Genomic DNA, 13625 nt, shown 5'->3' with positions numbered 1-13625 from the left:
AGAATAATTAACAAAATACACTTCATAAGCTGTGTAAACTGATGGCTTGAAATATCAGCCTGTCACTGCTTCTCAGCCCACACTCACTCTAAGCTTGTTATTTGAACACTACTGCATTTACCACTTCAGTAATTGTGGCAGGGCATAATAAAGAGCATAACTCACAACATTCACTAACATGCCAACTAACAAAGAAGACTGATTTGAGATTTTTAAAGAATTACCGTTTTTGTTGGGAGCGATTGCCTTTATATATGGGCAGCTGACTATCTGCATCATTGCTACACCTGTAAGAACGGATAAGCAAGCATATTGGACACAGAAAAACGTCAGCTGCCAAAACAAAATTTAAAAACCCCTACTATGTGGGATTTTTAAAAAAAGAAAACAAAAACAGCATAAAAGAAGAACACGTATGCATGCAAGCATTCTGTGTAGCTGCCACAAATTTGACATTTTGATAGAAAGTATAGGTAACACATAGTGGACAAATCACAAGCTACTAGCTTCATAAAAAAAGTCTTACCATCTCCATATAATTTTGAGCATTGAATAAAAATTAAAGTATTTTGAGTCTAAAAGTATGGACCGTTACTGTAGCATTGTTTAAAAGGAAAGCATTAAATCTGTAATCCACTGTGGAAAATATATTTAAAAATCCCTTTTCAAAATTCAGTCTCAACTGCACAGCTCTTAAGACAGAAAGGAACGTCTTTCATTTTTAAAGGTAAATTGTTTCCAAAAAAGGTATTAAACACTGACACCTACTGGACACACATTTTAAATTCCAAATCATCCCCATTTTATATTCCAACAGTCAGATTTATTGACACATCACATATTCCTTTACATTGCTATCTCAATCCAAACTCGGTGCATGTGCAGCTCCTAGCTGGTGGAACAAGCTGCCCGTCTCCATCCAAACTGCTACCTCTCTCAGTGGGTTTGAGGAGTGCTTGAAGACCCTCTTGCTCTATGAATACCTTTGTAATTGAGACAAGGAAAGGGAAATAGCGACTAGTCTTGGGCTGCTTTGTTTGGTTTAGAGCTCTTCACTTATGATGGTCAACTTTGCATACTAGTCCTCTAATACCTGTGTCACAACAGTCCCCTACAGTGAAGTTTATTTGATAATGCCGACTCTTTTTTTGAAATGAAAAGGCACAGTGGTAGTGCTGCTGCCTTGCAGTAAGAAGACCTGGGTTTACATCCTGGGTTTGATGTGTGTGTTTGCCCTATGATGGACTGGCACTCTGTGCAGGGTTTGTTCCGGACTCGCATCTATGCTGAATTGAATAGGCTCCAATAGCCCTTTGCGACCCTTTTCAAAACTAAGCAGGTTAGAAATTGACAGACTGACCTTTGTTTGTAAGTTGCTTTGGGGGAAAAAGCATCTGCCATGTCAATACATGTAAATGCTAGTCTGCTATAGAAACGGAGGCACAAAACCAGGTAAATCCGGGGCAAAACCTGAACATACTGATCACTTAAGGCATGGAGGGGCCTACAAAGTCGGTCCCAGAGGACAGTAGTCGCTGCATGATTTTGTTCCAACTCGACTGATTAATTAAAAACTGGTACTACCAAAAGCTGTATAGTGCGTTAGTATTTTCACACTGCCATGTCAGGTGAATCTTATAATGTAGATTATCATCTCACTGATCTTCGGTTTCCTTTTAAATATTTTATTAAACCAGACAGTTCTCTATACATACCAACAGGTGTAAATGGAAAGGAATTAGGCAGAGAACTGCTGGTTCCTTTGTTATTTGCAACTAATTGTTATTAAGAAGTAATTAAAAACCATGTATACAGCAGCTGAATAGGCAATTGAGGGTGGGACAACCAAAATATATCCATTTTCTAAACCCATTTATCCTTAGCAGGGTCACGGGGCAGCTGGAGGCCATCCCAGCAAGCACAGGGAAAAAAAAAAAGACAGGAACAATCCCTGGACAAGTTCCAAATCACTGCATGGTGAACACGCCACACTCACTCTAGGGCCACTTTAGTGTCATCACTTCACCTAACCTGCCTGTGGGTGGCAGAGGAAACTTACGCAAACATATGGGGTACATGCAAACCCTGGTCTCCTTACTACTATCATTGTGCCACCATGCCCCCCCACCCTCAACAACTAAATTTAATTATGAGAATGTTACTTGACCAATAGGTGTTAACAGAAATCAAACTCCTTGTTAAAAAACGGGTTGGAACAAAAGCCTGCTGTCACTACAGTACCCCCCAGACCAGGCAGACTTTGCAGACACCCGACTTAAAAGATCACTTTCTACTGAAGGGCATTTTTTTTAGGGAAACCTTTGTCATTCAACTAAGCATCATATTTTGTACTTCTCTACTGCCTCTAAAGCCATGCAGTCCATAAGGATGAAAGATATTTTAGGGTTAAAAAAATTTTAATGCTCCATTAATTTCTTTGATTACTAACGAATTGATGGGCAGACCACAGTTTATGAGGTTACAGAGCGGAGTGTCAAAAGGAGTGGACAGCAACAGACGAGGCCCGCCTAAACGTCCAGTTCACTCCAAACACATCAGGTACCAGAAGGTCTCCGATGACTTAGCAATTATGTATAACTGGTGGACACAAGGAGAAATGCAGAGGCCTCATGGAGGAAACATTTGCAGCTTAGGTTTTTCTAATACTAAGAGATTCTGCTGAAATTAAAAGGAATACTCCACCCAAAATGATTTATTATACTATGTGTAGATTGTAGTGAAGGCAGAGAGCAATTTTTAATATCATGTTTTCATGCACAAAGTGGAAAAAAAAAAGATCATGATAACAGAAACCAATAGTGACCAATGCCGTACAACTTTAAATGATGTGAAAAACATTCATGTAAAAAAGAAAAAAAAAAATCTTGTTATTCACGCCACATAATCCATTGTCAGCTATCCTGTCATTTGCTCCAAACAGTCAAAACACATGCATTTTTGATAAAATGATGTTAAATATATAATTCTAGAATAATTGGCACACATCATTCATTGCTCAAAACTCCTGTCCATGAATACCATGAGGCTTTAGTTTCCCCGTATATTCTGTAAGTATATATTTAACATAATTTTAGCCAAAAAAAAAAAAAATAATTCATTTTGAGAATACGGCTGGAAAACTAATGTGTGGATTATACATTATAATACAATTTTTTTTCACCCTCACACTGTTTGCCATTGTACAGCTTTGGTCACCATTGACTTTATAATAGATAATAAACCTTTACCTTTTCATTCTGCATTAAAACATGATACAATTTTTTTTTATCTCTGCAACCACTCAACACTATGAGATGAGTAACTTCAAAAAAGATTTCATGTTAATGAGGACTATTCCATTAAGGAAGAGAATGGCTGTCTAAATTACATTCTTAACCCGGAGACAAGAATTTTAGTTGGTTCAGGTACACAAGTACCAAGGGCTGCATGTGGAAAGGAATCCAAAATGAACTGCAAACTTAATCAGAGCCAAAAAATATATAAAAAACACAGCCCTACTTTCTGGTTAAAGCAGACCCTAAAAGGACAAAAAACCAAGAAAGTGAATGGTTTTGCAGAGAATTTGGGTGATTTTTTTTTTTTTTTTCGCTCATGTCACTTCACAGGCCCCCATAAGATTCTCTGGGGTTGGTCAAAAATGTTGCAATATATTTATTTACTTGGCCGATGCTTTTATCCATAGCAACTTACAAACATCTGAGATACAATTGGTTACATTCTTTTATTTTTCCAACTGGATCACAGATGGAGAAAATGACTTGCTCGGGGGTCACACCGTGTCAGTAGTGGGATTTGAACCCACAACCGCATAGTTTGAAGTCCAAAGCCTTAACCACTGTGCCACAATGCCTGCCCTTTAGCACAAATATCCTTTTTTATGTAGTGGGTTGTTATGTAAGCTGATGTCAAATGACTTGACATGTTCATTAAAAAAGCTGGCTCTTCTAAGTGCTAGTCTGGACTCTTTCAAAGCAGGTGTAGAAGGAAGGTATTGGCTATGATGCTGGCTATCACTGTTCCATGCCATCTGTGCAACACCCTTGATCAACTGGTGGGGGATATTTAACACAAAGCCAACTCTACCACAGCACTCTGGGTAACACCTTCAGAATGCTTACCAGTTGCCTTTAGATGGTGCGCCTTTACGTCTGGCTGGAATATGTTTTAATCAATTTCAATATCTGTTTCCATAATCTAATAAAAATATGTTTCATCTTGTGTGAATTTTGTGCTGTTTTTGCTTGTTGTAATGCTGCTATTTCCTCTTAGAATCAATAAAGCATTTGTACCTTTCGAATAAATATAACCCGATCCATGCTGAACAAGTTCAAGCCTTCATGCCTTTGTCTCTAAAATGGCTCTAACCTTCCCAGTGATAATTTAGGGCAGGGGTCCTCAATCACAGTCCTGGAAGACCACAGTGGCTGCAGGTTTTCCTTCCAAATAGTTTCCCAACTAGAAGACACTCCTTGATGATAATGAAACTTGCTGTGTAACTGTTTGGCCTGTTAGTGCGTTCATTCATCCAAGAGAAATTTTGTTTGCATTGCAGAGTTTCCTTCTCTGAGAACGTTATTCATGTGTTTTGTGGACCAGAACTGATTTAAACTGAATGGTCCTTCCAATTCTCCTCTCATTCATTTCTAAACTTTATTTCATAGTGCATATGCACAGGTTAAAAAAGGAAGCATTTTAGCAGGAGAGCTGCTGGTTTATTAGTTATCTGCATTCCATTATTAACGAATGTCTAGTTAAGAAAACTGGCAATAAATCAAATTTAAATGCAGCTGCTAAAAACTAAAATAGTCAATTAAGGGTGCTGAATTGTAGCAGGCAAGGTAACTAAAATTAAGCCCAAATAACATACAGTAATCCCTCCTCTATCGCGGGGGTTGCGTTCCAGAACCCTCCGCGGCAGGTGAAAATCCGCGAAGTAGAAACCATATGTTTGTATGGTTATTTTTATATATTTTAAGTCCTTAGAAACTCTCCCACACCGTTTATAAATATTCTCTGCACAGTTATACAGTAAACCCTCGTTTATCGCAGTTAACCCGTTCCAGACTCTATCGCGATAAATGAATTTCCACGAAGTTGGATTCTTTATGTGTAAATCTAATATTTTCACAGTTAGAGCATAGAAAATCTGTTTACGACCTTCTAAATATGTTTTGTTAACATTATTAAAGCCCCCTAGACATGAAATAACACCCTTTAGTCAAAAGTTTAAACTGTGCTCCATGACAAGACAGAGATGACAGTTCTTTCTCACAATTAAAATAATGCAAACATATCTTCCCCTTAAAAGGAGCACGCATCAGGAGCAGAGAATGTCAGAGAGAGAGCGAGAGAAAAGCAAACAATCAAAAAATCAATACGTGCTGTTGGGCTTTTAAATATGCGAGCACCAAGGAAGGGATCAAGGTGAAGGTAGTCTTTCAGCATTTTTAGACGAGCGTCCGTATCTTCTAAGCAAACAGCCCCTCTGCTCACACCCCCTCCGTCAGGAGCAGAGAATATCAGAGAGAGCGCGAGAGAGAGGCAGAGAAAAGCAAACAATGAAAAATCAATACGTGTTGTTAGAGCTTTTAAGTGTGCGAAGCACCACACGGGAAGCATATCGTATATCATTGAGGAGTTTTAGTTAATATGTAATACATGCTCTGATTGGGTAGATTCTAAGCCATCCGCCAATAGCGTCCCTTGTATGAAATCAACTGGGCAAACAAACTGAGGAAGCATGTACCATAAATTAAAAGACCCATTGTCCGCAGAAATCCGCGAACCGGCAAAAAATCTGTGATATTTAGATATGCTTACATTTAAAATCCGCGATGGAGTGAAGCCGCAAAAGTCGAAGCGCGATATAGTGAGAGATCACTGTATTGCTTCAGTATTAAATAAATGACTTCCAAATAAGAAATTGGTTGAAGTGAAAACCTGCAGCCACTGCAACTTTCCAGGACTATAACTGAGGATCTCTGAAATTTGTCTTTGATGAATAAAAGTTCTAACAAGGTACAGAGTTAAATACCAAGTTTTATTATCAGCAAGGACTGAGCTCTAATTAGGAAACTGGCAGGAATGAAACGCTTTAGTCACTGCGACCCTTCAGGACTGTGATTGAGGACACTTGGACTAGGCCATGCTCCTATAGACATGTGCCTTAAATACACACAAAGTCAGCACTGGTTCTGAAAGGAATTCTTTCAGTGCTGAGAGCATCTGGGCACTTAATAATTAATTATTGTAGACATTGCTACATTGTGTTAAAAAAAACAGGGATGTTTGAATAAGCAAGCATGCGTTACACTATCAACGGCAGTCACAGGAAGTTGGAAATGCCTTAGACACCCATCACAAAAACAGAAAAAATGTAATAAATAGCACTAACAGATATTTATAGCCTTATTATGTTTTTAACATGGCATTTATCTTAAGGAAAGTTCAGCCTGATGTACTCTGTTTTCTGTAAAATACCAACAGCTGACATACAAAAAACTAATTTAATCATTTCATTACTAAGCATTCCTCAACAGTCAGACAGCAACAACTGGCATTAGCTTTATGAATGTGGTTAGCCAACAAGAAAAAGCAAACAGAGTTTTCACATCATTTAAAAATTAGCTGTGACAATTTTCCAGTGGCCAACAGTTAAAAATAAAAGCAAACCTTTCAAGAAGCAAATATATATATTTGTTCCAGATAAAAACAACATAAGGCTTACAAATTAAAAAAAAAAAAAGAAAGAGAGCAAACAGATGTTCATGTGAGGCAAGATGCACCTTCAAGACTTTGGCAAACCTACCAGGTAATGGGATGGGCATGCCAGGCAAAGGCACACGGAAAGGCGGTACCATAACTGGTGGGAAGGCTGGAATAGCAGCTGCAGGCTGGGGTACAGCATGGGGCACAGGAGATGGCAAGCTCTGTGGCAACGGTTGAGGCACCGGTTGAGGCACCGCCTGAGGGACTGTAGGAGGTACAGATTGCACCGGAGCCACCGTGGGAGTGACTGTTGACACACTGAGTGAAGGAGTAACTGACGAAGTAACCGTAGATGTCATGTCTTGACTGACAGGTGCTGAACAGAGAAAAATGAAGAGTCAGATTTGCAATAATCACCACCAAATTATTTTTTAATGTCTGTCACCACACAAAGTATTACATTTTCAATTTCCTAATATCAATTAAAACTTCATAAGTTACAAACTTAAGCTTCAAGCTGTGAACAAAGTTAAACAAAAATATTTGCTTATACTGTATATGTGTGTACAGTATATACAGTGCATCTGGAAAGTATTCGCAGCGCATCACTTTTTCCACATTTTGTTATGTTACAGCCTTATTCCAAAATGGATCGAATTCATTTTTTTCCTCAGAATTCTACACACAAAACCCCATAATGACAACGTGAAAAAAAGTTTACTTGAGGGTTTTGCAAATTTATTAAAAATAAAAAAAATGAGAAAGCACATGTACATAAGTATTCACAGCCCTTGCTCAATACTCTATCGATGCACCTTTGGCAGCAATTACAGCCTCAAGTCTTTTTGAATATGATGCCACAAGCTTGGCACACCTTTGCTTGGCCAGTGTCGCCCATTCCACTTTGCAGCACCTCTCAAGCTCGATCAGGTTGGATGGGAAGCGTCGGTGCACAGCCATTTTAAGATCTCCCCAGAGATGTACAATCAGATTCAAGTCTGGGCTCTGGATGGGCCACTCAAGGACATTCACAGAGTTGTTCTGAAGCCACTCCTTTGATATTTTGGCTGTGTGCTTAGGGTTGTTGTCCTGCTGAAAGATGAACCATTGCCCCAGTCTGAGGTCTAGAGTGCTCTGGAGCAGGTTTAAAGCCAGGATGTCTCTGTACATTGCTGCGGTCATCTTTCCCTTTATCCTGACTAGTCTCCCACTTCCTGCCGCTGAAAAACATCCCCACAGCATGATGCTGCCACCACCATGCTTCCCTGTAGGGATGGTATTGGCCAGGTGATGAGCGGTGCCTGGTTTCCTCCAAACGTGACATCTGGCTTTCACGCCAAACAGTTCAATCTTTGTCTCATCAGACCAGAGAATTTTGTTTCTCATGGTCTGAGAGTCCTTCAGGTGCCTTTTGGCAAATTCCAGGTAGGCTGCCATGTGCCTTTTACTAAGGAGTGGCTTCCGTCTGGCTACTCGACCATACAGGCCTGATTGGTGGATTGCTGCAGAGATGGTTGTCCTTCTGGAAGGTTCTCCTCTCTCCACAGAGGACCTCTGGAGCTCTGACAGAGTGACCATCGGGTTCTTGGTCACCTCCCTGACTAAGACCCTTCTCCCCTGATTGCTCAGTTTAGATGGCCGGCCAGCTCTAGGAAGAGTCCTGGTGGTTTCGAACTTCTTCCACTAATGATGGAGGCCACTGTGCTTCATTGGGACCTTCAAAGCAGCAGAAATTTTTCTGTAACCTTCCCCAGATTTGTGCCTGGAGACAATCCTGTCTCGAAGGTCTACAGACAATTCCTTTGACTTCATGCTTGGTTTGTGCTCTGACATGAACTGTCAACTGTGGGACCTTCTATAGACAGGTGTGTGCCTTTCCAAATCATGTCCAATCAACTGAATTTACCACATGTGGACTCCAATTAAACATCTCAAGGATGATCAGGGGAAACAGGATGCACCTGAGCTCAATTTAGAGCTTCATGGCAAAGGCTGTGAATACTTATGTACATGTGCGTTCTCAGTTTTTTTATTTTTAATAAATTTGCAAAACCTCAAGTAAACTTTTTTCACGTTGTCATTATTGGGTGTTGTGTGTTGAATTCTTAAGAAAAAAATGAATTAAATCCATTCTGGAATAAGGCTGTAACATAACAAAATGTGGAAAAAGTGATGCGCTGTGAATACTTTCTGGATGCACTGTATTTATATATATTTGCAGCTAGAGATCCACAAGGGGAGAAAATGAGTTATGTAACTTAAAATTGCTTTTTTATTCCAAAGCTTTCGACAACTTACCAGATGTTGTCATCAAAGGAAAATGATTAGACATTCAGGAATCAAAACATAGCAGGTGAAGGGGGAGTGGATTAATAAGGTGGGCCTTGGAAGGTGTTGGTAATTAAGTCTTTTTTTTTATTATTTAGATGTTCTTCTTTTTAAAGCCTCTATATGCTGGGTTCAAGTTTTCAGTTAGACAGCCATGATTCAGCCAGCTCTCTGGCACTCTTAGTATTGGCCCTGAATTTTATTTAAGTGGAACACTGTGAAAGTACATGTCCAGTGGAACTTGTATGTGTGTAAATCAGAAACCATGGGTCTTTCCTTCTGATGGCATTGCGATGTTCCTGTATACATGTTGCAAGTCTTTTTAGATGTTTGTCCCATGTATACTGCTGGGCATGCATTGCATGGAATGCTTCAAACTGCATTTCTTCTATCTGTAGTCAATATTTTGCTTCAAAATTTTGCTTTTGGCATTGAAAAGGACAGTCCATAATATTTTTCCCCTTTGTGGATCTCTAGCTACAAAGATGCAAACCATATCACAGACCTTTGCTTCCATAAATACAGATTATATATTTATGTAAACACAATATAGCTAGTTAGTCATACTATACATACTATAAGACTGCTGCCACTGTCATGAAGGTGTGTGAAAGAAGCCTACTTACACGGGATATAAAACTAATCTGCAACACTCGGGAAAAGAGGAACCTACCAAAAAAGAATTTTGGTCTAGTGTTTTACTTACTGGATATGACCTGAGACACAGCTGGCGTAGAAGTGGTCTGAGCGGCGGAACTGATGGGTAAGGTAGTAGACATAGCTTGTGTGGACACTGGTGGGGCGGAGGTGCTGACCACAGGAGTACTGGCAGATGAAACAACTGTGGTTTGTGTGACCATAACTGGTGTTAGTTCAGACTGCTGGATAACCTTAACCCCATCCGGCTTGCTCCAAGCAGACTCTCTAGTCCTTGCATTATAATAGTACACCTAAAGGAAAAGAGCATTTGCTATTAAAAAGTCTTCAATATTACACTGAAAAGCTTACATTTTTTTTAAAGGATAAAGGACAAGTTTGCCATTTTTCAAGTCATAATTATTTCTTCACAAAAGTTATACATATGTATTTGCCATGTAAAATTGTGCTTTAAAGTTATGCATCTATACTAATAAAAGGCAAAGCCCTCACTCACTCACTCATCCATCACTAATTCTCCAACTTCCCGTGTAGGTAGAAGGCTGAAATTTGGCAGGCTCATTCCTTACAGCTTACTTACAAAAGTTAAGCAGGTTTCATTTCAAAATTCTACGCGTAACGGTCATAACGGTCAACAACGTCCGCCATGTTGAACTTTCTTATTCAAGACCCCATCTTCACGAAATTTGGTAGGCGGCTTCCCTACGCTAACCGAAACCAATGTATTTATTTTGGTGGTATGACGCCACTGTCAGCCGTCATATTGAACTTTCCAACGTAACTAATTCTAAAACTTCCCATGTAGGTAGAAGGCTGAAATTTGGTACTTATTTCGGTGGTATGATGCCACTGTCGGCCGCCATATTGAACTTTTCAACGGTCTTTGTTACTTATGGGCCCATCTTCAACAAATTTGGTACACGGGTTCCCAACACTAACTGAATCCTACTTACGTACATATATACATCCATAGCCTGCAGCTCGGTCACCGTGTGAGGCAACGTTGGGTCCCCCATCCCAACACCTCCCAAGTTGTTGGCTGCCTGCCTATATAAGGCCGTCTCCGCCCGTCTCTACATTCCCTTCCTTGCTTCGCCACGGGATTCACGTCTCCCTGTTGATAACTACAGCCTTCTTATTTAATCCACGGCTTCTCCGCTGTTTTATTGTTCGTTTATTACGATTATAGTTATTGTGTAGGTATTTTAGACTTACTTTACATTGTTCAGGTACCCATTTCCTTTATCATTCCAACTGTACCCCCATTAACATGTCTATCGAGGTGATCACCATCGATCGAAGTACTGTCACTTACCGAGTGGTTTCCATGCCCGGAGATGGCACCTGCCTTTTCCATTCTCTGTGTTACATATTGCACGGCCATATCAGGCTCACTCTTGATATCCATTGTGTCTTATGTATTGAATGACTGGGACAGGTTCAAGGTGTGGACTGATGACGGTACAGGAGATAATTAGACTACACAGGAGCTCTAGAAGAGTGAAATGCTTAAGCCCTTCACCTATGGTTCTGCATGTGAGTTGGTGGCTGCCGCTGAATTGTTCGGTTGTCGCTTCCAAGTGTACCGAAATGGCCAAATATTTTACACCTTTGGAGAACCGCCAATGCCTCTTAAACATCTTAGATTCACGGGTGACAATTTCAGTAGTGGACACTTTGATGTTTACGAATGTTTATACTCTCAAAAGCTGGATGTGAAGTTATCGATGAAACTGGTTGTACACTTACAACGCTTGACAGATGCCGAATGTCACTTCAACACAAGTCCTACAAATACTGTCGTAATTAAAACAAACCATGAAACTCAAACCGATTATGACAGCAGCAATCCAAGCTGTGAGATTTGAAACAAGATTACTGTTCACATGGCCAACTGTACGTTACATGCTCAAGAGTAAGCTCAGTGCACAGCTTGGTCATATTACAACCGGAGGGCCGAACTCACAATGTGGTATACAAAGAGATCCTTATACCAATAATTATTTGTTATTTTCCCTCAGTTTAAAAAGGTTTAATTTTCTTCTTAATAAAAATTTTAAGGTAGTACTTCGCCGCTGCGAAGCGCGGGTATTTTGCTAGTTTTCTATAAATTTTAATAAACAAATAGCCTGTCCTGGCATTTTATAATAGAAGTCAGAGACAACCAGAAAACAAAAACCTAAAACATTACCAAATACTTCCAGTTTTTGCAAGCTAATAAAGTTACTGAGCATCGATCCAAGTCTTGCGATTACATAAACATTGTAAAACAGCTTACATATTACACCAATACAAAAAAAAAAAAAAAATACGATGAAATTCAGCCACTTTCAAACAAGACGGGCTGTGCGTCCTACCTCAGTGCTCATCTTCCCCCGCAATTTTGGTCCTGAAGAGCTGCAGTGACTGCAGGTTTCTGATCCAACCCAGTTTCTTAATGAGAAGTCAATTACGGCTGATGAAGCACTTATTGCTTAAGTCAGGGGTCCACGGCCCACTAGTGACAGCCGGGCCACGAGAGAACTGCCGGCAACGGAGACTAACTCAGTGAAGGGCTACAGCAAAATGGCTGTCATCTTCACAGATGACACTTTTCAGAACGCTAGGCGGATGGGGCTTTGCAGTGGCGCAGAGAAAGGAGTAGTATAGGAGTAGCAGGACAAAGTATTTTTATGGTCCTGACAGTTTCTCCATATGACACAAATCTACAGAAATCTCGTTACTACGAATTACATTCAGCAGATACATTCATTACAACGGTCGCAGCTCAGTTGTGCACAACGATCCCCAAACAGAAACATCGTAAAAAAATTTCTTCCTTTGAACTTTCCTCTTACTGTTTTTTTTGCTGTTTTTGTTTTCGGTGTTTTTTAGCGATACTTTTTCCTTATCACTAGTCAACATTTAAAAAACATCTATTGGAATTTAACTCATTTGTCACCCTCCTATAGAAACGGCAGACACAAAAAAACACTAACAGTGTTTAATGTTTGTGATGTGTAATCTGTTGGAATGACAAATGCAATGCATATGACTTTATTATATGCAAAAAAAAAAAAAAAAAAGAAAATCTCGGGTTGCAAATGTAGATGATGCCGAAAAAGCAGTTTTTATGTGGTTCAGTGACGTTCGTTCAAGAAACATTCCTATTAATGCGGCATTCATTCAAGAAAATGTGAGGTTTCTAAACTCTCTTGGTGACCTCCCCCAACTGGACAACATGCTGAAGAGCATCCAGAAGTGAGATCACCGCGTCTGTGGACGACTGTTCATCCATTGCCAGGGCAACAGAAGGCTCATAGCTCTGCTGCGGCTCTTCCCCGAAGCAAACGTAAAAGATCTTGATGGGTGATGCAAGGAACAGGATTACTTGGCCACTATCCTGGTAACAACCCTGCCTGACTGCTGTGTCTGTGTATAGGAGAGTGGCAGATCCCGCAAAAATAAATAACTGTGCTGTTCCTGTTTCAACCTGAATAAAGCTGGTTTTGCTGAAGTACTGAGACTCAGCCTCGTCTTTTGGGGTGTAAGACAGAGACTTATAGCGCGCCCATGAACTTTTAGGATTCGCTTCTGTGGCGCTGCACTGAAGCGCTGTGAGCGTGCTGTTGCCCTTCCCTAGCAACGGACAAAAAAAATCTTACACAGACGCGGCAATCACGCTTCGGGAGGCACTTCAGCATGACATTCCAGATGGGTGGGTGGATCCCAAAAGAGTTCAGAAACCTCACAATATGAAGAAGAAAAGGATGATTCTGCTTCTGATTAATAACTGTGCTGCCCACAACATGCATCCACATTTAGATAGTGTTTGCGTTGAATTCCTCCCACCCAATTGCACAGCAGTGCTTCAGTCATTGGGTTTGGGCATCACTCGCACCCTGAAAGTGTATTATCGCAAGGAAATGCTA

General features: G+C 40.2%; 1 protein-coding gene across 6 annotated transcripts in view; it reads right to left on the bottom strand.

The window, feature by feature from the left end:
* LOC120543052 (transcription elongation regulator 1-like) overlaps positions 1–13625 on the bottom strand; it is a 91477-nt gene that overhangs the window by 45715 nt on the left and 32137 nt on the right. For 4 of the 6 annotated variants that reach the window (XM_039775887.1, XM_039775888.1, XM_039775890.1 and 1 more), the window contains exons 4-6: positions 9764–10007; positions 6830–7105; positions 225–287 (exon numbers count right to left, since the gene is read on the bottom strand). In XM_039775887.1, coding sequence (XP_039631821.1) covers positions 225–287; positions 6830–7105; positions 9764–10007 — 583 coding nt within the window. The remainder of the gene's footprint in view (positions 1–224; positions 288–6829; positions 7106–9763; positions 10008–13625) is intronic. The other 2 variants (XM_039775895.1, XM_039775889.1) reach the window with 1 other exon arrangement.

The sequence above is a fragment of the Polypterus senegalus genome, chromosome 13 (assembly GCF_016835505.1).
Source record: "Polypterus senegalus isolate Bchr_013 chromosome 13, ASM1683550v1, whole genome shotgun sequence".
NCBI classification, from domain to species: Eukaryota; Metazoa; Chordata; class Cladistia; order Polypteriformes; family Polypteridae; genus Polypterus; species Polypterus senegalus.
Note: the sequence above shows the minus strand (reverse complement) of the source record. Positions and strands in the feature narration are given on the sequence as shown.